Source organism: Chelon labrosus, assembly GCF_963514085.1.
Source record: "Chelon labrosus genome assembly, chromosome: 7".
Classification (NCBI taxonomy): domain Eukaryota; kingdom Metazoa; phylum Chordata; class Actinopteri; order Mugiliformes; family Mugilidae; genus Chelon; species Chelon labrosus.
In genome coordinates this window covers 6,521,501-6,548,029 of record NC_140343.1, presented here as the reverse complement: position 1 = coordinate 6,548,029, position 26,529 = coordinate 6,521,501, and the positions used below count along the sequence as shown (strand labels likewise).

The following is a 26,529-nucleotide window of genomic DNA, read 5'->3' as shown; positions in this document are numbered from 1 at the left end:
GGTACCGACGTCTCCACACTGATTCTGATTTAGCTCGTTCGCCGACCTCAAAGCTAAGGTCATTCTTTTAATGTTGTGTCAGAAAGCAGGTATGCGATCTGATTTATGACACACGTGATAAACAAACTTTCCGGTCTCTTGTGTACTCAATCTGACAGAAAGAGAAAATTGCACAAACAAGCCTGACCCCTCATAAATCTCCCTGCCTCTGAAATGGTAAAACATTTACGCTGTTGTCGTCCTGAGCCTCATTACCAGAGTCACGCCTAACTGTCTCATATCTCTCCTCCACGTAGCGTTACTCATACTGTATCAGTGCTGCTGAAAAAAACGGACGCCGCTTTTAGATTTGTGCAGCACACCGTGGTCTCAGTTGGACTCTTTTTTTGTTTTGTTGTTTCCGTTTACAGTTCTTTGAGCGATGTTTGGCAAGCAGCACTACGATAACCCACCGGTCTATACTCCTCCGTCCAACAACGGCTATGGCCCTCCTGGCAGCTTCCACGAACCTCAGAGTGAGTACAACGCATACCCACCACCACCGGGATCTTACTACGTAGAAGACAAACCACTGCACTTCTACAAATGGCTGTCGCCTCCTGGGATCATCAAGGCCATGATGGCTACGGTGATAGTGCTGTGTGTGGCGATATTTGCCTGCGTGGCTTCCACTCTCATGTGGGATATGGAGTACGGATACGGCGGGGGTTACGGCTCTGGTTTGGGCTACGGCAGTGGATACGGGGGCAGCTATGGTTCAGGGTTCGGTAGTTACGGAGGCTATGGAGGCTACGGAGGCTACGGTGGCTATGGAGGCTACGGAGGCTACGGTGGCTACGGAGGCTCCTACATTTCTCCGTACTCGGCCAAAGCTGCTATGATCACCATGGCAGCCATGAACTTTGTCGCAGCGCTGGCTTTCTTCATTTCAAGCTTCACTAAATCCAGCGCCGTCCGCAGCAGGAAGTTCTTTCTGGCAGTCCTGGTAGTCAGTATCATCATGGCTGTGATCCAGGTAAAAATCATTTTATTTCAGTCCCGTGTTTACGTTAATTATATTTTAATTGTATTTAAAATGTATTCATCAATACACGAAGCAGGAATGTGGTAATATTCGTGTCCATTCTTATGTAAGCCCAGTATTCATATGTGTTAATATGTTTAGCCCACCATTAGATCCTCCAGTGTGTAGAAGGCTGTCATGTAATAAAATAAGACATGAGACATCTTGTCACTAGACAACAGTAAATAGTGATTTTGCTAAGGACCTTACTTCTAATACAGTAATCTACAAATGTACATAGCTTTGAAAAGCTGCTGTGAACATTTTGATATAAAGTACAACACAGGCTGTACATTTAAACTAGTGGGAGGAACCAAGACAAACATCCCATTCTGGACGAAACATTTTGTCTCCTGTTGTCAGCTCTGTGGTCGTTATCTTGGCAACAAACTTTCCCCGAGCCAAAACCACTCAAGTCTTTTATCAGCACCTAAAAACTTAGATTAAAGCAGATATTATTTACAGATAGTAAAGTTTAATTAGGTTTCTTACATAAATCACACACACAGTAAATTTGAGTGTGTGACGTACAGTAGCAGCATTAAACGGTCATTTTCTTGCAGTCAAGTATTTGGATGTTCCCATCTCATAGCTATGTCCCAACTATGAAAATGGTGAACGCCTGTCTTTGTTATGAATGGTATTTCAATATGCATGTTTTATAAAACCCTAAAAACCAGAAGCATAATCTGGAACGGGACTCTGTGTACACAGTTTAACTCTGCTCAGATGACAGAGCTTTGCCTGCTGGTTAAAACACATGTTTACACAGATGTTCATCCCGTTTCATCCCAATAAGTTTATGCTGCTGAGGATATAACACAACTGTAGAGCCGGAAGTTAATATACACTGACTGGATTTTCTCCTAATTCAATCCTCAACCCGTTTGGTTTTTAGAACATTTGTCAAATTCAATGTAAACATATTTACCAAGCATCCACAATACACAGATGCTTTTATAGGATTACAGTTGATTAGTAAGAACCAACAAAGTGTTATTAGACAGACTAGAAAGTAGAGGCATTAAAGATTATTAGTTCAAAAGTAGCCTCACACTTGTTATGTACTCTTTGCATGTTTGTTTCTATTTGAATTCAGGGTGTTGCCAAATTAGATTCTGAGGATCACTTCTTGAAGTTTCTATAATCGATCAGCTAACAGCTTTTATATCTACAAATGTCGTTATGACAAAGACGTGTCAGTGTAGTAATTATGCGTCTCTTTCAGGGCATCATGACCATTGTCTACATCGTTGGGGTGAACCCCATGGCCCAGAGCTCTTCCAGTATGGCGTACAACCCAATGCTGGTGATGTGCCAGAACCTCTACCAGACCAGCTACGGAGGAGTGGGAGGCTTCACCATGTACAACCAGTACCTCTACCATTACTGCTTTGTGGACCCACAGGAGGTCTGTATCAAGATGTTTCATTTGTTCAGTTTCCAAGGTTATTTTATCTGCTCTACGTCTAGTGGCCTATGTCAGACGAGCCCCATGTGATGATCATGCTATGATGATGAGTCCCCATCGTAGTGTCCGTAATCCATATGACTTTCATGGACAATACTATAAAATAAAACAGAAAACCTGACAATTTCAAATCTGCAACAAGAATATATTTGGATAACTTCTATGGATGGTTATTTTTCAGTTTTGTCTGTTCAATAATTAAAATAAATGTTTCAGAACTGCTTGTAGTTGTGCAACAGCAGTGTGGAAAACCTTACGAAATGTGAGAAAATTAGATAAAACGTGGCACACATAGCATATCTCATATTGTCGGTTTCATGTAGCTCTACTTACATTAGTGATACTAGGTGTTATAAATTGTACATTTCTCTTTTTGTGTACTTTTTGTACCAGGATAAACCAAGTTCATATCAGAGCCTATCTCCTTGATATTCTTCCACATCTCATAGTCGAGTTTTCTTTTCTAGGGGATTGCCATGGCGTGTGGATTTCTGGTCGTCATCGCCTTGGGTGTAGCTGCTTTCTTTGCACACAAAACAAGAGGGAAGATCTGGCGCTACGGAAAACCAAATATCTACTGGGTAGAGCCTCTTGTGGGTCGAAAGGCTTCGGAGGGCAGAGATGTAGAAGAATGGGTAAGAGACAATAGGATGCTAGACGGGGTTAAACAATATTTGGTTTACATGGGATTTAAAAAGACAAAAAAAAAAAAATAAAATCACATTTCGACCCAAACTGACCTGCATGCACAGCTTGCAGTCAAATGAACAGGGTCACACAGAGTTTAAACCCGGCCTAAGCACGGAATAAAATGTCCGCTGACAGATTTGATTAGATTAAATGTTGAAGACAGCAAAACTGATTGACATACGCTTTCCCTCTCTGTCACAAATTATCAAATTGTTTTCATCTCGTCTCATTAGATTTTCTTTTGTTTGTTTTAATTAGTTTTTTTTCCATGAAATATGGGACAAGGTAGGTCATTGCTGTGGTAGTCGTCATCTTGCTTAGGTAGTCATCAGGTATGAAGACAGTTAGGTTGCATACGGTGATTCAGTTGCAGTAACAAGCCAAGCAGAGACATGCACATTCCTGCGGCTAGTTGCGAATGTTATGTATAACTGTGTTGCATGTGAGAGGAGACTACAATGCTGATTACTGTTTTACTTCTCTTACATGTTTCCATTGCTTTTCTTTATGAGTTGGAAGTCCAAGAGGAGCTCAATATAGAGTTGTTTATTACTTTATAGTATCCAGCAGGGAAGATGTCACACTACTGTAACTGTGTTTCCTCTGATTGAGCCATTTCGTTCAGGGTCAGGGCTGATAGCAGTCAGCGACTATTTGCTCATGGTCTATGACCTGGTTTCACTCTAAGTAATCATTAACCACCTGTGAGATAGTAAGCAGGTAGGTGGTTTCTAGTGAGCCTGTCTTCGCCTTTTTAAACGGCAACACCTTACTTACTAGTCATGTACTGTAGGACTGTTCCTTGAGGTTTAGTTGATAATTAACTTGACCTTCCAGTTTTCAAATGGTGCCGTACATACAGTGGATGACAATGAGGAACAGTTTGGTAATTGCTTAGCTGAAAACATCAAAAAGCTCAGGTTTAGAAGTTTGATTAATTGGTCCTAAACAGCTCTGGTAGAGTAAACTAAGTACACCAGTGTAAAATTTATTTTGTATTCAGAATCTGCACTGTTTGTTTTAAAACTAAGTGGTAAGAATATGTCCTTCTCATTACACCAGTGTCTGTTTCAACATTGATTAGTTGAACGTCAAGACCACAAATCAGTGCATGCAGGCACCCGGCATACGGTACATACATGCCAACAGCAAGTGAAGGAAGTAAAAACTAATAAAACAACAAAAAATAATCACCCACTCACTGACTTACCATGCTAACTTTAAATAGTGGTATACCTTGTACACAGCGTATCGTCCTGCAAAGACTGGACGATACCAGAAGAAACAAACATGTTGTTACGTGGGATTAAATGGGGCTGTTTGTTTTTGAGAGAGGTTGACTAGAGCATGGCATCATGGACGCTGACATGTACATGCAGGGCAGAGTGAATGAGACGAGCCTGGAGTTACTCCTATGACTAACACTTGTGTCTAATTATGGAGCCATGCTCACAGGTGTCATCAGACGTATTGTAATACCAGTAATAAAGTGTGTATTGACACTGCATTTAGCAACTTAGAATATACTATTAAAAATAGATGCAGTTTCTTTGTATTTTAAAGGTTTGGGAAAAGAGTTTATAGAAAAAAATCAGTCTTAGAAAGATCGTTGCATCGTCATTGATACTTATTCAAAGACTGGAACACATATACTCTATGTAGGTTGTGTAACATACCTGACTTTGCTGAATGAAGACCGCAGCAGGTCAGCTAAAGTGTGCCGTCACTATATAGTTATATTGGCTGTACACATTTTATCTTTGTGCATGAGTCTCCACGTTTACTCATTTACCTGCGTATGACCCATATACTGAGTCATCAGCCTGTTCTAGTTCCTTTAAACTCTTGGCCAGTGACGGTCTAAAGCTGCGGTTGGTTCGAGATCGGACCTATCTCCGTTGCTGAACTCTGGGAGGCCCGGCTCGCTCTGATGACCTCACACACAAGCCTTATTCAGCTCACCCAGGGGAGCTGCATTGTGTCTGCTGCATGAGGTCACCAGAGCTGGTTTCTGCAGTGCTGTCTGTGCTGGAACCACTAAAGTGCTGCACTGACGAAGCTGATTTTATTTTTGGCATGGTTTAAAACATCCAAACAGAGAATGAGTGTGGTCTAAAACAGAAGTATTACATAGTTATACAGGTGATAACATGGAAATAACCTGTACTTTAAACAATTTAAAAATAAAGTCGTGACCCTTTGAGCTTTGAACTACACTTCACCTTCTCTTTCCTGCCACACCTCTTTCCTTGCCAGGGTCATGCTGCTCCCTATTTTATCCACAGCCTCTATGCCTCACTGCTTCCTCATCGACATCCACCGCTGTCTCAAAGCCTTTACACGTCTTCTCCATCTTTGTCTCCTGGCTTTGCTTCGCCAGGTCCAGGACTCTCAGGACATTCTTAATGTGAATGCACTGCTGTGCTGCACACTGAGAGGACATTGTTGAGATTCTTACATGAAGTACTCTCTTTCAAACACAATTCTCCTGCAGCTGCACAGAGGGCAGCTCTCCCCCACCCATGCACTCCACCCTCCATGATTATTGTTTTTGGGGGTGAAGGCTGATGTTTGACTGTGCCTCTGCACTGTGAAGAATTTAACAAAACAGTATTGTAATGTACTAACCCAGAAAGCAGAGATTCATAAGCGTTTTATATAATTTCACCCACCTGGCTGTCCATCGGCCATTTACTGCCAACATTAAGCTCAGCTAGCCGTCCAGGTTGTAGATAATTAGAGGACCTGTGAGATGCTACTACTTTGTTTAGAGATCTTGTAAAAGGCATCTAATGATTGATAAACTTACTGGACAAAGTAGTGCCCAACCCTGAGGCTTTCATTGTGAGGAATACTGTCAGGCAGGCCCTCTGACCTCACAGGAAGGACTTGGAAATACAATTATGTCTAATGTTTTTACATGAGACTTTCCTTTTGTTTGAAGACAGAAGGAAGAGCAGATCCGTTCCAGGTGTTCATGAAGATATAAAACAATCGAAAGAAAAGGGAAACAAAGATGAACCAGTTCTCCCTTGTATTGTTTTACATAATAGCACAAATACTTTTAGGTTATTAGATTGTCAGAAACAGATTAAAATCCGTACCTTATTCAGATCCTGTAAACAAGAAACCATTAGAGAGATTACAGTTGTTTTATTTACTGTTTGTTTTTTTGTTGACATTCTAATTAACCCGTAGCCCTCCTTTGTTTTTATTATTTTGACCTTTTCAAGCACCGTAAACCAAGCAGAAAAACCCTGTTTCAATGAGGAGTTGAACTGAAATGTCCAATCACATGCCTGAGTGCTCGGTCAAACTTTAAGCACTAAATACCTCACTACTGTCTCTGTCTCCTTCTTGTCCTTCAAGCCATTGTTTAATCTAATACAGTGTCACTTTTCACTTTAAGACCTTGTACTATTTGGAAGGTTTTACTGAGACTTGAGATGATAATAGATGATAAATGGGTGATACACAGATAGATGCACTGACACACAGACAATCCCAAGTAGGTCATTAATGTAGCACAGTAAAAATAAAGAATGATGGTTTCTTTAACATGATATCTGTCAGAAAATGGGCCTGTGGGGTGGTCTGGTCTTTGTGAGCGTTTCAGTTGTTTGTTTGTGTTTGCTGAGCCTGTTCCTTCCGTTTTTTCCTGTCTACTTTAGGTGAACAATGTGGAGGAAAGCCACAGCGTTCAGGATGCCCCTACCGTGCTGTTGTCAGAGAAGGGAGGCGGACTGCTGAACGCCTCAGCTAACAGTGTCATCTCCTACCCCCCAGCCAAGGTGGACAGCAGCTCCTACAACGAGGACGTGTATGACCACAACGAGTAGGTGACACTGGTTTTGAAATCACTTCGACGTGTCCGTGCCTTTATGAGCATCTGCCCAGAAATGTATGTCCTCATCCACATCTCTCACTGATCCGACAAGAAGCCACAGAAAATTCACTCTCCTTCTTCCTCTAACGCACCAACTACTCAGTCGTCTTCTCCCTTTTTTATGTTGCAGTGATTTTAGTAAAAGTACTTCTCAGTTGACTAGCAACCAACTAATTACAACAATGCTAACCAGAGCACAACATAAATGTGTACAACTCCTTGGACCACTCACTTCTTTGCTTAGATCAATCTACAAGCATGATTTTACATAATAGGCAGGTAACACAGTCGACAAATCAGTATATTACCCTGAACTCTTTATTGGTTGCCTGTTTAGTTGAAGAGATGTGTGCACAAACAAATTTAGATTAGATATAAGAAAGTGGCTGCAACATTTAAGTCTGTGCTCTGTAAAGCAAAGCCAAAATGAACTGAACCATGTGACTCACACTAGAAACTTCTAATCACTCGTCTGTTTTAAACCCCATGAAAACATATTGCCCTGCCCACAAAAGAGAGCTGTGTGTGTGTGACCTTTGAGCCCTCGCTGGATTAACTTACTTTTTTTTTTCTCCTCTCGTGTTTATTGAATTCTCTGAGCAGGAGAAAAAGCCGGATGTTTGTTTCTTTTTATCAAAGCCAGGAATGATTTCTGAAGCACCTTGTTTTTGTTTGCACAGTGTTCTTTAAGAATGTGTGAGTAAAACGTGTCAAGTGCTGTTGTCCTTAGTTTCCTAACACCTTCTTTGAAGTCAAAAATATATGTGCAATGACCTTAGTGCAGGCTATTGCATATATGTGTGTATTGTATATAGTATAGACTATTTTAATGAGTTCCTCTCAAAAAGAGTAAACAGTGGTGCCGTTTTCATAAGCAGAAGAATGTTAACCTAAATACCTGCAGTGTACTCTGTTGTTGACGTGACTCAGTATTTTGTAAGGACTTGTAATATCTGTGCCATTGGATTTGGATTCCTCCACAAATCCCTAAAACCTACAAAACTGAGCATGTTTCCGCTGTGCGTTATTAAAAAGCTGTACCTGCTTCCTGCTCGGCCACAGACTCCTGAGGGCAGTCGGACTGTAGGGTGTGAGCAGCATTAATCATTAGTAGTTCAAACTGTGCACCTTCCTCTATATGCCACGTGTATGGGCCAGAGTTTGGTTTCTTTCTTGTATTTTAGTTAATTTCATAGTTTGAAGACATTCACTGTATGGGAACATATAACACTATGAAAATGTAATTACCTCACTTTTTATGTCTTTGTATTGTAACAAACAAATTCAAGGTACTGTTGTACTATTGAAAGCAGCAGAAATATTGATACCACTCACATATGAAGCTTCAGTTGGCACAAAAACTGGAAGGACAGAAACTACTAATCTACTAATGCCTCTAAAGCTTACCAACTTTGGCTGGTAACTTTTTTTTAGCTATTTATTTATGCTATTTATTTTCCTTAATGCAAAGTCTCACATAAAGTCCCCCTGCTGTGAAACAGCAAATTATAATTTATCCTACGCCACAGCTCCAGTTTTTGTGCTAGATAAAACTGCTTGCTCCAGCTGTGTTCAAGTTTCATCATTAATAAGAGTTTAACACTCATTAGCTCTACTAATCAGGACTGTGTAGGTGTAATTTACGCACATTTTTTTATTGTTAGTTACACGGATCAACAACCTCTAAATTTTGATTCATGTGTTTCAATGTTTTTAGTGCATGGAGATACGTTTGTGTCATTATTGTTTCCAAAAATCATGAAAACTCAAAGATATGTGAAATAACCAAAACTGTTCCAAACGTAAAGCAAAGAACAGCTTTTATACATAGGGTTTTTAAACTTGTAGACTTATCATGAATTCTTCAGGGGGTCGCCAGTGTAGGCTAGTTGAAGAAGCCGTGTTTCTTATATCTTGTGTCACTTTGCTGCAGGCACTCTGATAGAACACCTAACCAACGTTCAGAATCGTTCTCCCACGCTGGGAGGAACAGCTCCAGCCCTTCAGATGAAACAAGTGGAGGCCGCAAACCCTCTGCCAAGAGAGGCAAGAGACGCGGACGTAACCCGGAGCTGGATGAGTCTCAGTATGAAACAGAGTACACCACCGGAGCAGAGACAGGCAATGAGTTCGATGAAGAAGAATGGGAAAGGTGAGGACTAAATGTCAGTGGCTGTACTGGTTTTATCTGTGAGCTGCTCACATGCTGTCTGGATTACAAATGAAAATGTCATTAGCCAAGAGCTCAGAACGTAGACTAGAGTCAGATACTGCTGCTCCCTCAGGACCAGACCTTAATTCTCTGACATGAATTAATAACTGTAATCTCTGAAAAATGAGCTTGTGTGGCTGTAACTAGATTTGCATCCTTGTTTTGACTATGTAAGGACAGAACAGTCTGGTAACAGATGCTTGAACAGCAAACTTTGGAAATGGCCACTGTACATACTCATTCTGTCTAGGAGAGTAGTTAATCCGCTGAGGCATGCCAGTTCACATGAGCTGTACTCAGACATAATGAGAGAACTGGGACAAAGGTACAAATACTCAGAGTCAGTGCAGAGACATTACTGTAACTCGGTTGTGTTTGCATTCACCCACATTTCCATAAATATCCCAGAGGGGTTACACTTACCTTTACTGAAACCAGCACACTTCAAACAGTGTTTAATGTAGTCACGATATGAAAACCCCTGTGGTATTGGTTTTCCCAACCTTGTAAGTGGAAATTTACGTTAAGTTCTGAGTTGATGAGTTGTGATGTGTTAGCTGAGGATTTCAGAAATAGTGGAGGTGGTGAATTGATATACGTACAGCAGTTTAGTCGTTACATCGTCATGACTCAACTTGTGACCGTCTTCCTGTTCTTCACTAATTTGATAACATCTTTTTTTCTTTTAAGACTAATTTAAGTTTATCCCTGATGCTCATGTTTATTCATCCTTCCTTTCTTTTCTCACTCCTTCCCTTACAGAATGTACCCGGACATAACTTCCGATGCTCAGCGTCACGACTACAAGAGAGAGTTTGATGCCGACCTACGGGACTACAAGCGCCTCTGTGCCGAGATGGACGACATTAACGATCGGATGAACAAACTTAGCCGGCAGCTGGACACACTGGACGAAACTTCTGCCAAATACCAGGTTAGATAAATATAACAATCACCTCCTGAGTTTATGAAGGACAGAGCTGAACAAAACATGAATGAAATGAAACATAACTATTTAGTAGGGATGCACCGAATATTCGGCCACTGAAAATTTTTGGCCGAAAATGGCCCAGAAGTGCATTTTCAGACTTTCAAAAAGACTTTTATCGCCGAAACAACACGGCCGAAACAGGATGTTGTGATGACGCAACAGCTTCAATTGACCTTTGGCGAAGCCCCGCCCTAGAATGTAGATTGACCAATCACAGCTCCCACAGGGGTCCGACACTTTTTCACAGCGCTCCATTGACTTTAACGGAGGCGTCTCATATTTTCGGTCTCGGCAGGCTATACTGTCGATATATATCCAGCATCCAGGGTATGGATAAGCCCAATGATGTGCGCGCAAAACCCTGTGGAGCTAACCAAAACATCACCGTTACAGGTTAAGTTGCATAGTTGTTGATACGCTAGCACACGCTGAAGAAATACAACGCATACGTGCGTAACGTTAGTCCGTTTGCTTCGTAACAACGATTATAGAAGTGAATAGAGACGTACCCAGCTTTACATGAACAGTGTTGCTCCTTGATATTGTCAGTCCCAGCCTCCGTCTCCATTAATAGGATATGCGGTGGTTCACTTTTTGACTGTGACCGGTATGCTTTTGCCTCTATTTGGATGCCTTGTTGTTCGTTGCGTTTCACTTGTATGTCCTGAATATAGCCTTCGAACGCATATTGCAGCCCCTTTTGCCTACTTCTATCTGACACTTTATTTGCTGCTTTATAAAAGTTTGACAAAAGTTCAGCAAGAAGAGCTGTCACAGCATAAGCCATGTTGATACCAGAGCCTTATAGATAACCAGAAAACCACAGCCCAGAAGAGAATGTCGGACGTAGCAACAGTAACTGAGGGGGGCGGGGCTTAGCCAAAGGTCAATTAAGACTACCGTCTTTCTTAAAGGGGCAGCGTTATTTTTCTAAAGGTGCATTGCACCAATTTTCCTTAATAAAAATAAAAACAAATATGCTCAGCCTAACCGCAAAGTGGATCGATGCTGATTTCCAGCTGCAAAAGCTTCTGCTCCATTATTATTTCATGTACACATGAGTGGAGTCGAGTTAAACATTTTATTTTGAATTTTATTTTATTTTATATTGTGCATTGTTGGAAGGTGCTAAATAAATATTTTCATAATTTTGTAATTTATTTATTCTTTGAAACATTACTACTAATTTATGAAACTGCAGTGCCTTGATTTTAGTGAGGTTAGTACACAGTCATAGCCATAAATGCAATGGTACTAACATTTGTCATATTTTCTTTCGGTGTTTCGGCCTCGGGCTCTTCATTTTCGGTTTTCAGTTTCAGACAAGAATTTTCATTTTGGTGCATCCCTACTATTCAGTGTGTGTTTGCACTTAACTCGTCTTAATACTACTAGTACTTTATAGCCTATATATTAAATATTGTTATGGAATAAACCTTCATCCTTTTACAATGTGCACAGATTTCCCAACCCAATATTTTTATCACTTCTCAAAACAAAAAACAAAAATGATATTGGTTTTATCAGTAAATGAAACCGGTTCACAGTTAGGCAGCTTGTCTGTAAGAGATCCATGATTATACCAAATGTTTGTATCATTCTTTCCCAGGTTGTAGCCGAGGAGTATAATGAGTTGAAGGATCTGAAGCAGGTGAGGAGACATTTATGAGTTTACACTTTCTGTCATTTTCCTTTTAAATTCACGTGTGATACATGACAGGGTTTTATTATTATTGAGTGACTCTACTGTGCTGTCTCTGCTCTGTAGACGTCAGACTACCGGTCTAAGAAGAAAGAGTGTCGCAGGCTGAGACACAAACTGTTCCACATCAAACGCGTGGTGAAGGAGTATGACAGGAGCCACTGAAGAATCCACTCAGTCCAGACTCTGTGCTCTGTGTGACCCTCGCAGTCATGGGCCAACATACACTCCAAAATGCTACAAAGACGCTGTGACAGGCTGAGACCAAAGTTACAGCATAAACACATACACCTTACTGTAAAATAATAATAATGATGTTATCTTTAATTCTCTGGTAACTGACGTATAATCGCCCCTTTTTGAGAAGGAAATGAAAAGGCAGGACCGTCCGTTGCAGCCACTTTCGGAGCAAACGGTGCCATTTCTCTGAAGGTTTAGCCCTGTGTTTGCAGTGTGCAGCCACATGTGAAGATCAGAGGGTGCGGCCGGAGAAAGGTTGCTTGAAAGTCATCTGATCTGCAGTCACCTGTGATAACACTGTTCAGATTCCGTGGTTCTGTTTGCTCTCCGCTTTGGCAACTATTCTTTGTGTTATCGCCACAGATAAGAGGTGGAGTAGTGTTGTACAGAGCTTGGTAACAGGTGACGCAGGTTGCTGAGATTATTCGCGAACAAATATGCAGTTTTTTTTAAACCTTGGTATGATGTTAATCTTTGTCGCAAGTGATCGTTGGTTAAGATTTCTCACTTCTGCTTTTGTAAATACTACCATCAGTGAAGTTAACTTTTTTTGTGTACTCTTTTTTTTCTTGTTTTTGTAAGATTTTTACACTGATCAGCAACAGATGTCATGAGACCAAAAAGGGGACAAACTGACCAATGAAATATGTGGCATTGTTGTATTATAAATACTTTTAATGAATCCTATTCATACTACATACCAAGAACAAACGTGCAGTATTCCTGTTCGAGCAGTCCTTTAGATTCTTTAGTGTTTGTGCAAACTGAAGTTTTTAATCAGTCATCATTCAAATGTGCTTAAGCTATGCAAATTAGTAAAACTAGTCAAACTGTATTTGTATTTTTTTTTATCATGTACACTCCTCAACAAACTGTAAAAACATGTCTGTCTCACCGTCTATAAGCTCGGCTCATCTCTTCTTGTGATTGTTTTCCAGTGAAATCTGCTATAATCTTGTTTTAATCCTTTTCACGTGTAAAGAGATCGACTGTACATTTTAAAACTGTCCAGACACACTGTTCATCAGTCATGCATTTGTATTTTTATGAAGAACATTGTTGTCATTTTACACACTATCTGTGAGCCATTTATTTTTGTAAGAATTTATTTTCTCCGATGCCATTATAAAATACCATTTTTATAACTGCATACATCCGTAAATTATGTTGTCTAAAAAAGTATCGAATTTAGCAAGTAATAAACATTTCTAATTCTCTAAAAATGTTATTTTATCACTTCTTGCACATTGATTGAGAGATAAAACCTGCAGCTACAGTCAACATCCAGCAGGAGGAGCAGGAAGACTTTCCTCTCTGGGGGCTCTGATGATCCCAGTAAGTCTAATGCGAGCTGCTGCTGCCCTCTGTTGGTAAGTCTTTAAAAGCTTTTGACTTTAATTTGCTGTGTCCTAATTCCACATTACATGTTGAATGAAGTGTTTTACTACTGGTTGCCATGGGAAACTGTTTTCACTGTCTACAGAAGTACACCACAGAAATCAGCATCAATCAGATGCGGCTTTGTGTTTCCACCGCAGAGTAAATTTAACACAGAGAAAGCAATTTATTTCAAATGGGTTAATATATCTGGAAGTTACTGCATTTTTGTCATAAGGACTGTGGAGCTGTTGACCACTACAGGGTCCCCAACAAGTGCAGGGACCTTAGGAATCCTTTACTTTACTGCAACTAGCATCTACTTTAAACCCTTATGTTTAATAGTCGTATGTGTATAAAACATAACTGGAATCTAGCGTTGAAGTTTAAATTAAGATTCTCAAAAAAACGAAAGATGCACACAATCTCCGACTGAGGAAGATTTTTGGGAGAACTTTGAGATAAATGTTTTCTTCTCATCTCAGATTCACACGTTTGTTTAAATATGCGATAAACAGTCGCTGATCATCTGGATAACTGCTGCCGATGTGTGTGTGTGTGTGTGTGTGCGTGTAGTTGTTTGTTCATGTCTCAGATTTTCTCTCAACTTTTGCTCTGAATGCAACCTTCATTTTCTCGTGCTTTAATCCAGATACACATACTGTAACACTCAAAATCTGGCCTTTTTAAAAATTCCCTCCGACTGTTCTGTGTATATTTCAATTTGTCAGCCAAACTGATTAAAATTAACACGGACAGTGAGTACAATCATCCATCATGGCTGGGAAAAATATTCAGGTCTTGGTATATCTAAAAAAAACAAAGCTGGTTAGCACTGATGTCTCACAGCAAGAAGGTTCTGGGTTCGAATCCATCGTCCGACTGGGGCCTAGTTTGCATGTTCTCCCTGTGTCTGTGTGGGTTCTCTCCAGGTACTCCAGCTTCCTCCCACCGTCCGAAGACACCCCTCCCAGTGACTTCTTCAGTTCTAAATGACTGGTGGGGAGTGTAGGTTGCTATTAGGAGGTGAACCTCACATGACTGAGGTCTGTTAACAACCCAGTACTCATCTGCAACTAGAGAGAGTTGTTCAGATTAACTTGAGTGGTGTCCTCTTTGTGGAACTTGGGCCAGAAACTCCACTTTCACCCCCATTCACAGCTTGAGTCTTCAAGAACACTCAAAAACTTCTGATGCCTTTGTATTAGATTTGTTTTTTACAGCTGGCACTGGGCGAGACACCAGTCACCAACACAGAGGAACAAAAAAATAAATAAATGATCACACTCTACGGTTAGTTTAGACCAACCAGTTAATTTGACATGTCTTTGGATTGTGGAGCAGGAAATCCAGAGCATCTGCAGAAAACCCAGACAGGATCAGGGAGAGCATGCAAACTCCACACAGGTCAAGCCATCCAAGAACCTGCTAGCTGTGAGGGGGAGAGTGCTAACCGTTGTTCCACCGTGCCACCAGGATGCAGCCATGTAAAACTTAATTAACAGAACTTCTGCCAAGACAGGAGCGTGCTAAGTAATCCAATCTTCAATCAGGAAACCCTGCAATTCCATCTGTCCTTGTTTCAGCTTGTTTTTATATATAAAATGACCTGGAAGACTGGGAATCTTCACATAGACAAGTAATCCAGTTTTCTTTCTGACCGTCAGTTCGCCACAATAACAAGTGTAATATAAGTGAAAGATGCAGTAACTGCTTTAATGGTCAATAGTTCACCTGCTTGAGTGAGAACCCCATGAACTGAGGCTGTAGCCTTCACTGTAGTCGTGCAGGATCAATCCTCTGTCTCCCTCCACTACCACCCATCAAATAAAAGCATAAAATCCAGTATCCAGTCTAGAATCATCTCTTATTTTTTGTTCATTCAAACGTGTTCAGTTCTTCTACTGTCAGATACTTCATACACCCACATGGAGGATGTGTACACTTTTATTTCCAGTGGTGCAAAAAATAAGGAGTCAGCAATACAAACGTCTTCTTTTTGTATTTTTTTTTTTTTTTTTTTAGTATTGGCATTGTCATAGAAACATGATTCTTTTAAATGATAAAGCTACACAGTCAAATCACTATAGTTTATATTCCAACAAGTAACACAAAGTGACGAAGCTGTTTGTCAGCATCAGGGATCGTAGTCATTCTTGCCTCTGTTTTTATGACGTAATAATAGTAATACAAGAACTCCTACCAAGAATAACGTCGTCTTATTGTTTCAGTCAATTGATTTGGCAAAGACGAGCATTTTGTCACATTGAGCCGCAGTTCACGGCGCCAACGCTCGTGAACTACAGAGAACCCTTTATCTTAGTACCGACGCCTTAACCTTTACACCTCAACATCAGAGTACCTTGCATAATAATTATCTGAAAGTGACCTCTGTCCATTACGCATTTGAAGTAGATTAAAATTGTGAAAAATACAAAATGAACTACCTCTACTCTTAAAAAAAAAAAAAAAAAAAAAGCAAAGGAAACAGTGCCCAGTTTTCAGATATTCATCTTTTTAAACGCAATAGTCTCTCGTTCGGCTCTCTGTGTCGAGTGCGCCCTCTTACATTAAACATTTTAAAATATATTTAGGCTTCAGGGAAATGGAACAGTTTGGTTTCAGTGATAATGACTCCTTGATCCCTTTATATTTTTTATCTTTAACACATGAATAGTCCACTATACAATATCTGCCTTAGATGTATAAAACATGAGGTAATAATGTTACACTGGGGTGTGACCAGCTCAGGAGCCAGGGTGTGTTTTTTGAGTACGTTCGTTCGATTACCGCAACTTCTGCAACGTCGTATGATAAACTGCAGTAGAAAAGAATGGTTCAGCGTTTTGGGAAACGTGCTTATCTTGTGAGGTTCACGTGAGAAGTTTGACACCATACTTGTGCCCCTTTGTTCAATGTAAGGCTTGTTGTTAGCTTAGCTTAGCATAAAGACAAGAAGGAGCTAACCACAACCCGCTAATACCTGAAGGTCTTGAAATGTCTGGTTTCAGTTTTCCTGCTGATTAGCAACAAATATGCTATGAATGAGCTTTAAATGTACTGGACGGTGGATTTAGTTTAGTTTTAGTTGGACAGAGCCAGGCTAGCAGCTTCTAGCCTCTATGCTAAGCTAAGCTAATTTGTCTTACACAGCGGCGAAAGAGCAACGCGCTACGACTCATTTTCAGTGGAATCCGGTGACGTGAAGCGTGACTTGTCGTTAAATATCAAGTCTGGCTTCACATTCGTTTCCAATCACATGTGTTTGTTCCGCCGGTTAATTTTGACGTCACCAACAACAACTTTTGTCACATGTAGCATCAACTTGAGAGCAGTTACTCTGCAAAAGAGAAAGCCAATTAACATATTTCCCAAAAATGCTGAACTATTCCTTCAAGTCTAAAATACATCTCGTTATACATTACAGAGTTAAACATACGTTCGGTAACAATGTCTGTTATTTCCGTCCACTCCTGGGTTCATGACATAACCAAACATTATCAGGTATGATTTGCACAACACGTCCAAGCTGTGACATCTTAAAGCTCTGCCTGTCAAAGTGGCACTGCTATGGCTTCATTGCGACTAAAAAAACACACACACACACACAAAGCAGAGAGAACACACACACACACAGAGCCTGGGTTCAAACTGAGTCACATTAGGGGTGACGTGGGAGGAGGTAGTACAGGCACGTGGCCTCATTTTAGAGTCTGCATTTCAATGAAGGCCCTGCAGAATGAGACAAAGAGAGATCCGATGGAGGTAAGAGCAAAACTGACAAGTGCTGCAAACACACACACATATATATATTTATATATGTGTATATATAAAGACATTCATACGTTTCTGTTTCCCTGAAAGCAGCTTTGATGTGATTTCAACCAAACTTAAAAGAGCTACTGTAGGAAAAAAAGTGACCTCTTCACTCACAAATGGGAAAATCCTAAAACCCCCAAGTCTGTATTCATGACATTCACTTTGTACTTGTATGAAATCTTTGTGAGCTCTGATTCCTCCCAGTCTGATCTCAGTCTGTCTCACTCTGGAGCCCGGCGGGGTTCACTGCCCCGGCGCGTAGGGCCAGCTGATGGAGCTCCCTGATAGCTGCATGTCTCGGATCAGCGTCTCGATGGGCGTCTTGCCCACCAGCCTCATGAAGAAGAGCTGGGAGATGAGGTTGGCCGGCACGGCTCGCAGAGCGGGGAGGCGCAGCAGCAAGCGGCCGAAGCGCTGAGGCTGGTTGGGGTACTGCAACCTCTCGTACTCCGTCAGGGCGACCTGGGCCTTCTCCTGCAGGGACTCTACATGGGCTGGGTCCGTCAGGCCACATGCATCTGAAAGGCAAGGAAACAAAGCATGAATCATCACCTCATTGTTATGCTGCTTAGGTTTTTAACAATTTCTCCTTTATTTGTTTTGTTTTGCTAAAGCAAATTTAACTTAAACGTGAGGTCTCTTTAAGGAAATTTGCTTTTTTGTTGAGAAGTACATGAGAAGATGGATTTTTGTAAAATAAATATGGAGTAAAAGCCAGAAACCGGTTAGCTTAGCTTAGCACAAAGACAACCTACCAGTATACAATCCATCAAAATGTGTCATTCTTACACTTGGTTTTTGTGCAAAAGCTAAAACAACATCAATGACAAAGCTTTAAGAAGTTTTATAAGTGTTGGAAGATAGATTTTGGTAGCTTTGGACTCAGGGAGGAGGCTAGCAGTTTTACCATAACCATTCTTTATGCTAAGCTAACCATCTTCTGCCCGTGGCTTTATATTCATTTATATTTAAAGTCATAATTCCTTGGAAAGATGCATATGTCAAACTATTGCTTTAAAGGAAATCTTTTGTTTGTCCAGCTCTGGTGAGGTCAGAGGTCAAACACCTAATCAAAGAATCCATGAAGGCGGTTTAACTTGAACCCAAACTTACCGGGGGAAAATAGTGCAATGGCTTTGAGGCAGCTGTACTCGGCTGAGTCCACCTGCAGCCTGTTGAGCTTGTCCACCTGGTCCTGGAAAATTCTGATCTGGTCCATGAAGGACACCACGCGCTCGGCGGACATGGGGGACGAGTGAAAGCCGGCTGCTGCCAGGAGAGGAGCCATGTGAAGGGGCAGAGCGGACTGAGCAGCATTCAGGATGAACAGTTCACTCCAGCTGAGCCTCAGCAGCGCCACCTGCGGAGTAACATCGAAGATAGGAAAGGGTGAGTATCTATGAGAGTTTTTTGGGTTGAGATAGTTGGAAAAGTACAAGGATTACTAGTAGCATTATTAATGTTTTATTCATTTGTTCCATTATTCTGTGATAAAAGTGAAAAAAGGCCTGTTAGACGTTTAGAAAGGAAAGGTGAATGAAGTTCTAATTAGTTGTTTGACTTGAATTTCAAAATGTTGACTGACCTGCTCTGATACTGGGAGTTCTGGGAAGTATGGGATGTTCCTGGCCCACTCGATGGTGCTGAAGAGGAGCCGGGCGGCCAGCTCGCAGATGCTGTCGATGCCCATGACGGAGCCTCCTCCGCTGGCAGACGCCTGCATCTGCGCCTGGCTGTACGGGGCCCCGTATCGGCTGCTGGGGTACGGCTCCGCCCGGAGGAGCTGGGAGATGAGCTCTGACACCGGCTGTCCGTTGAAGTAGTCTGCGCCGATGTGACCCGGGCCCGCTCCACCAACCCCTCCCACCAGGGAGTTTGGACTGATACCTGAGTGAGATGGAGGGATGCGACCCCGCTGGACTGCTGTGGAGACACACAGATGAATGAGGCAATTACAGACACTGAAAATCAATAAACATGTACACAGACCTACATAGAGTATTACTGGACATACACCAATCAGGCATAACATTATGACCACCTTCCTAATATGAATCATTCGGTAGATACTTGATCAGTTTGGGATCTCGTGAATTTGGAGGCCAGGTCAACACCTTGTGCTGTTCTTCATGTTTTTTTTAGTTGTTCCTAAAGCATTTTTGTGTCTGTGTCAGGCTGCATCCTGCTGGGGATGGCTGCTGCCATCAAGGAGTGTCATTGCTATGGGGAGGGGGGTGCCTGGTCTGGTCTAGGTGGGTGCTAAATGTCTAAGTAACATCCACACGAATGAATGCCAGGTCCTAAAGTTTCCCTGCAGAACACTGCATTGTCACAAGCTGGTCAATGTTATTCACTTCTCCTGTCAGTGGTCATAATGTTGTGGCTGATCAGTGCATACAGCTGCTTTTACACAATTTCTGCTCAAGTAGAAACACTGGATCATAAACCTTTACAGCTAAGAATGAGGTTGTTTCAGCTGTTAAAAGTAATGACTTTACAAAACACTTACTCAGAAAAGCAGCGTAATTACATGAATAAGTGCAGTCATTAGATTCAGTATCATATTATACCGATTTATTTTGAGCTGCGAGGAAAGGAAAGCTTAGAGAGTTTGAGTAATTCCTGTAGGTTTTGTACATTTTTTAAAGTGAACTATTTAATGCGCATTTAATGAGACTATATAAGTGCTGCAGTGAAGGTTATAGTCTCATTCTGGGCAGAGGTATGTGCATACTGCATAGTTTTATTCACCTGAGCGTCCTCTTTTCTTATATGTAAAACATTTTACGACCCTGAAATTAGTTAATCACCTCTTTACAAGCGATCGACTGGTGCTATTTTCCCTCTATGTGCAAATGTAGATGCAAATGTTTCAGTTTCTTTGCTCGTTGCTTAAAAGAAAACCTAAATTTCAATGCTATTATTTGGATGAAAGAAATTAGTTTTGGTGCAGATAAGAAGAAAAGCCTTTTTTCACCTTCATTTGAGGGTTAACTGTGGAGATGTGAAAGGACGGGGCGAGAAAGGAAGACGTCACTCGTTTGCAACAAGTGTCCTCCTAAGGGACTGCATGAAGGAGGAGGCTGACAAACCAGCCCGAGCTCTATTTATATTTTCTTTGACCCCTTCTCCTTGATGGAGAAAAGAAACGCATGAAGAATATCAATGTCTAATACAGTGACAATACATGAGGTGAGTACAGGTTGTGTTACTGCCATTAAATAAATAAACCATGAGGGGGAGAAAAAAGACCCTCCTTTCACCTTCCTCTAACCTTACAATAGTGTCTGTCATTTAAAAATAATAATAGTCCCAGTAACCCAAACTGAATGCCCTCCAAAAGTCAAGCTGCCCTCCAAAGTTTGTCCACCAGACTTTTACTCAGTAGACTTCAACTGCGGTGCCAAAATCCCTGCGGCCTGCCCCGCTGACTGGGTTAAAGGGGAAACAGACATTTCCAGGTAATGTGGAAACAGTGGAACCTGCGTCACGGCCCCAGTCAACACGGTTCATTAATAACCAGGCCCAATGTAACCCCTGGCACGCTTTCACCCCGCTGCACACTATGTATGGCAGAGCGCCTGGTGTCCACTGACACAAACCGAAATACAAGCGGAGTTAGATTACTTCAGAACACAATCACAGCTGCATTTTTGTTAATTGAGTCCAGCGTGAGAGCAACTTAAAACGCCATATTCTCTCCCTTCGATACTAATTAGCTTAGAGACACTAGGAGGGGTTTTTTTTTGTTTTGTTTTGTTGTAGTTCATGAAGCAGATTGAAACCTGCCTTTGTTTCCTCCTTTTCCGAAAAACTAACCATGGTTGCCTTGAGTTGCCCTGAAGCTCAGCAGCTGCAGGGAAGTCGAGCAGCAGAGTGAAAACACGCTCCGGTTGACAGTATAAATATTGTGTTTGGATCACTGGTAAATGTCAGTGGCTGTTTCTCTTGAACTAGGAACTTTCTCTGTGAATCACCCGTTTCTGTTATTCACCTATTTGTGTGTGTGTGTGTGTGTGTGTGTGTGTGTGTGTGTGTTTCTGGGTATTTCTTCAGGGTGCATGAATCAGTCTGTTTGTTGGTGGATAAAGAAAATGACACGATTGTTTAAAACCTCAGAGCATGAAAGCAACCGAGGACCGGGTTTCACAATTTTAGCTTTGCTTAACATTTCAACTCCACTGCACGTCGGAGGCGACTACTTCACTCCTTGTTTCCTTTTCTTATTAAAAAAAATAAATACATGTGCATTGTTAAAAATGAAACTGTAAAACTACATTACAGTGTCAGTCGAGCAAACCTGGAGTAGTAAGCAGCCGTGCAAGGTGCCAGAGGGGCAGTTTTTTGTTTTCAGGTGCTTGCTCAATGTCCCTCAGCAGTGGTCATAGAGGGAATCAAACCAGTGACCTTACAGCCACAAAGCTGCCTCTCTAACCACTAGTGCACATTTATCTCTTAATACGTCTGCGCTTTGATTTAAGTCTTATTTGACTCATTTTAAAATGAGTCTTAGTGTCTCAGTTTTTACTTAAACCTTTTTTTTGATTTGTCAGTGTCAACACGTAGATATCTTTTAATGTGATATGATGAATTTAGACTCCAGTGTCATGGTTCTGGTTTTCTGATTCTTAAGTTCATGTTTTGAGTTTCGTTCAGGTTTCATGTTTTCCAGTTTCCTGTTTTATTTTGTTCTTGATTTCCTGTCGTGTTACTGACTGTGTTTCCCCTCTTTTGATTAGGTCATTGGTTTCTCCTTGTGTTGTCTTGATTTGCTTCACCTGTGTCTCGTCACCAATCTGTTCCTCGTGTGTGTATATATAGCCCTGCCTTCCCCTTTGTTCCTTGTCGCGTCTTACTGTTTTCCTCTGTTTTTCTGTTTCCCCAGTGTTTTTTGATCTCGAGTCTTGTGATGTTTTGATTTTTTGTTTTTTGGAATACCTGCTGTCTCAGCAGCGCTTTCTGTTTGGTCTTGTTTCCTTTTTGTTTAATTAAATTCAGTTTTTGCCCACTCCTGCCTCAGTCGTCTAAGTCCTGCATTTGGGTCCTACCTCTCCTTGAAAATCCGTGACACCCAGAAGATGAGGAGCAACATGAGTGTTTTATTAGGCTCTAGTTTGCTCTAAAACCAGCTCCTGAGGGACATGTCTCGCTCTTTAGCGGCTAAATCTTTTACCTGTTTCTGAATACGTCCATCTGGTGGTGCACGAGTACGTTTTTTTGGAACAAAACTTGAACCAAAACACAAAGTTTCAAACTAAAAACAAAATATAAAAGGTGTTGAAATGCGTGTGATATTTACGCATGTGGCTCGTAACCTCTTTCACATTTCCTCATTTACAAACACTGATTTGTGCAGCTTTGACCTTTTTAAAAACGCCTCTCTCTAACCTCTCGTAGTGAACACTTAATTCACGAGTCTGCTCATACCTTCTTTGCGCATCCCGACACGGAAACATTTCTTCAGACGACAGTACTGGCACTGGTTGCGGTGATGCTGGTCGATTTGACATTCCCGATTTGATCTGCGCAAAAGGAAACAAGAGCATAAAACATTAACGAGGAAAAGAATATTAAAATTTAACGATAGTGGTTTAAAAGTCCAGTAAGGAAGTGAAATTAGCATTTCTTTTTTCTCAGCCCCCCCCCCCCCCCCCCCTCTTTCTCTCACTCAATGACCCCTATGATGACTGAACTGTGTGAGCTGGCGTGGCTGAAAAGCTATCAAGGCTGTGACCTTTGTAAATCATCAGCCCTGCACGCCCTTGTGTTGCCTTTTACAGCGAGATGAGGTCCGCCGACGTTTTTCGCAGAAAGCCCCCCCTTTCAGCTCAGCTCTGGTCGTGACAAACTCGCCGGGAAGACGTCTCCCATTCAGAGTCGGCTTGTTATTATGTGGAAGAAATAACTGTATTCAGGAGCCGAGAGAGGTCTCAGTAAGAGCAGAGTTGCAACACTATGTTCCCGTGGTGAAGAATAATGGGAATGTTGACCTTCTGAGGCAATCCATCCTCACATGACCGACCTTCAGGGCTTTCATTTCTGTTCTTTTTCTTTTTGTGTGTGTGTGTGTTTTTGTGTGTTGGTGTCCAAGGGCTGTTTGTGTGATGAAGCCAAGGTTGGAACAAATCATTCTGCAGTGAGAAACTCTGCTGTCTCCTTTATGAAAGTGAACGGGAACATAACAGCTTATAAACGCCAGCAACCTTTACTGAAATATTTATTAGTATATGTACATTCAGTGAATGATTTATGATGTCTTTGTGTCCAGGTTTAAAGGTTCCTCTCCGTAACTTTTCCCTTTAGAGGCATATTTTAAATGATTACACCTGCGTTCATTAATAATCTGCTCTTACCTTCATTTAAATGAGTTATAAAACCAGTTGTTACGTGGAAAAGGCAAGAACCGTGACCGTTTGTTTCCCATCAGCCCCTACCTGCAGGAGTAGCTGAGGTTTCTTCTGATGCTCCTCTTGAAGAAGCTCTTGCAGCCCTCGCAGGTGAACACGCCGTAGTGCTTCCCGCTGGACTTGTCGCCGCACACCACGCAGTCCACCACGCAGGCCTTGTCCTCGTCGCCGACGTCCACGTCGCTGCTCCCGGCCTGGGGCGACCCGTCCTCCTCCTCCCTCCTCAGGTAAGCCTTCTCCCCCAGTCCATTAGTGTCCCTGTTGGGGTTGCCCCATCCCCCGCTCACCATGGCCATATTCTCTGAGACACGCCGCCCTGAGAGTGGATCATACACAGACCCGCCCCGTCCCACCGGCTCCCAAGCGTCCTCGAAGTCTAAAAAGACGACTCCGGACGCGAAGGCAGCTGCTCCAGGGTTGTAATCAACGCAGGTTTTATCCCAAAGTACCTAAAAGTGAGGTGAGAATTTGTCCCGGACTCCTCCACGTTGACCTTTCTCCCCCTTCGCCGTCTGGTTGGGCTGACCTGGAGGTCCTTCCACTGCCGTTCTCTCCCTCTCTCTTCTTTAATCCCTCTCCGCTCGCTCTGTTCTTGGTTTAACCCTTCTGTTTTCCGCCCTGACCCCTGATCAATGGCTCCCGAGGTCTGAGAAAAACTTCAGACGCGCATCGAGTGGTTCAGAGTTCAGGCAGAAGAAAAGGGTGCAGCCTTTGCTCTTTTCACAGGAAACAATAAATTACACTTTGACTCCTTCTCTCTTTCTCCCTCCCTCTCACTTTCTTTCACCGTCTTCCCTCCCTGAAAGAAGAAGAAGAAGAAGAAAAAAGCCTCACCTATCCCTGAGCATAGTGAGGAGGGACAAAACAGAGTGGCTCTTGAAACGAAAAAGACGCTCTACCTCTCTCTCTCTCTCTCGCTCTCTCTCTCTCAGCGCACAACTTTCTCCCAGAAGGACAGGAAAATAAAACACAGCTCTCTCTCCTTCAGGCAGGGTTAAACTGCCCTGCCCTCTCCTCCAACTTATAAACTAGTCCAACCAGTTCCTGCCGTGCCGAGGTGTTATCTCCTGATCTGAGCCAGTTCTAGTCCAGACTCACCCTTGGCTTGTCGGGGCTGTTGTAAGAGGTGATAGTGATGAGGAGGAGGAAAAATTAGACAATATTTTTTCCCACAAGATCAAAAAAATAAAAAATAAAATAAAGTCTGGGGGCAGTTTGAGGAAGTAGATCTGCTCCGTCCTTTGGTGTCCAGAGAAGAGTCGACCTCTGTGTTAAAAATATCCAGAGTTTAAACAAGGAGCGTGGACGCCAGGACAAATCTCTGTGCTGCAGCAACTTAGTCCTCCCTGATCTGTTGCAATGAAAAGAAAGATGTTTTCTTGTGGTTCCTGCAACTAGTTCAAAGTCAGCAGTGGCAGAGGATCAAATGTCTCAGAGAAAAAAAAACCCCAAAAAACAAACAAAACAAAAGCAGAGTTGAGAAATTTCCTTGGTCACAGTTGCGTCTCCTCTGTTAAAAAAAAAAAAAGAAAGAGTTGTCGGTGTGTTTTGTCGGTGCTTGTCCATCCAGCAGTAACAACCAGAGGCCAGAACCTCTCTGCATTCCCTGTCAGCGAGTCAGGGGTGTACTGTTGCACTCTTTTTTTTTTTTTTTTCTTTTTCTTCCTCTTCTTCTTCTTTTCCGCCTTTCTTTCTTTCTGCTGGCCCCGGCAGGAATAAATTAGGCAAACAAGCACAGGAAAAACACGGTCACAGACCTTTTAGTGAAAGCCAGACGCTGCAATGGAGAGCAGCCCAGAGATAGCCTCTCTCCCTCTCTCTCCCTCTCTCTCTCTCTCTCTCTCTCTCTCTCAATCCCCTCTCTGTCTTTCTGCCTCCCTCCTTTAGGGAGAGTGAGCGTGTGTCTGTGTGCAGAGGGATTTGACACTGCTATTCAAGCCCTGCTGTTGCCATGGCGCTGGATGCCTTATAAGGCCAGTGGAGTCAAAGAGCACAGAGTGGGCTGCAGCCACACACAAACACAAACACACACACACACACACACACACACACACATGTACGTAGAAAGAATGCCTGGCTGCCTGTTTCCCCCCTGACCCCTGACCAGCCTGGGAGCAAAGGGAGGAGGGTTAACCTCAACACTGCTGTAAGACAAAGAGGTGGCGGCGGCAGTGGTGGTGGTGGTGGTGGTGGTGGGAGCTCGGGTCGACACATGCGAGCGCACGGCACCCACGCTCATGTGCTCCACTCCACTCTAATCCCAAAGACTTCCTCCGACTTTGTTGACCCAATAATAACAGGGAGAGCGCTCGCCGTTGTTGTTGAGCAACCCGTCAAAAGGTTACATGATACGCCGCCGGGCCAGCCCCTTTTCACACCTGCTGCTCACACTCACACAGGTCTGTGAGAAGGACGGCACAGATTCAAAACGGCTCTGCTTTTGAATGCACATTTTTTAAGAAATGTAATAAAGTGATCAGACCTGAGGGAGGTTAAAAACAAAAAGGGAAAGGAGGATTTTGCATTTGCAAGATATACATTAGTACAAATATTCAGAGACAGAGCAGGAGGTTTTACACGTTCAGATATTTTGTTTTGTTTTATCAACCCAGCATTTGGAAGAATAATCCAGTTTTAACATTTTTGTCTGGTAGCAAGATTATAAGAACCT

General features: G+C 42.2%; 2 protein-coding genes across 2 annotated transcripts; one reads left to right on the top strand and one right to left on the bottom strand.

The window, feature by feature from the left end:
• Positions 1–421: 421 nt before the first annotated feature.
• Positions 422–13,835, top strand: LOC311490486 (occludin; the record flags this gene model as incomplete). The annotated part of the gene is made up of 8 exons (XM_084547982.1): positions 422–1,015; positions 2,292–2,474; positions 3,002–3,169; positions 6,896–7,059; positions 9,044–9,262; positions 10,085–10,256; positions 11,923–11,964; positions 12,082–13,835. 8 exons carry the CDS (start codon positions 422–424, stop codon positions 12,178–12,180), a joined length of 1,641 nt encoding a protein of 546 aa, XP_084404108.1. The 3' UTR covers positions 12,181–13,835.
• A 1,842-nt stretch (positions 13,836–15,677) lies between these two features.
• Positions 15,678–25,058, bottom strand: nr2f6b (nuclear receptor subfamily 2, group F, member 6b). The gene is made up of 5 exons (XM_084547828.1): positions 23,886–25,058; positions 22,879–22,973; positions 19,037–19,374; positions 18,565–18,811; positions 15,678–17,969 (listed from the first exon to the last, which is right to left on the bottom strand). The coding sequence occupies exons 1-5, from the start codon at positions 24,152–24,154 to the stop codon at positions 17,695–17,697; spliced, it is 1,224 nt and encodes a 407-aa protein (XP_084403954.1). The 5' UTR covers positions 24,155–25,058; the 3' UTR covers positions 15,678–17,694.
• Positions 25,059–26,529: the final 1,471 nt, after the last annotated feature.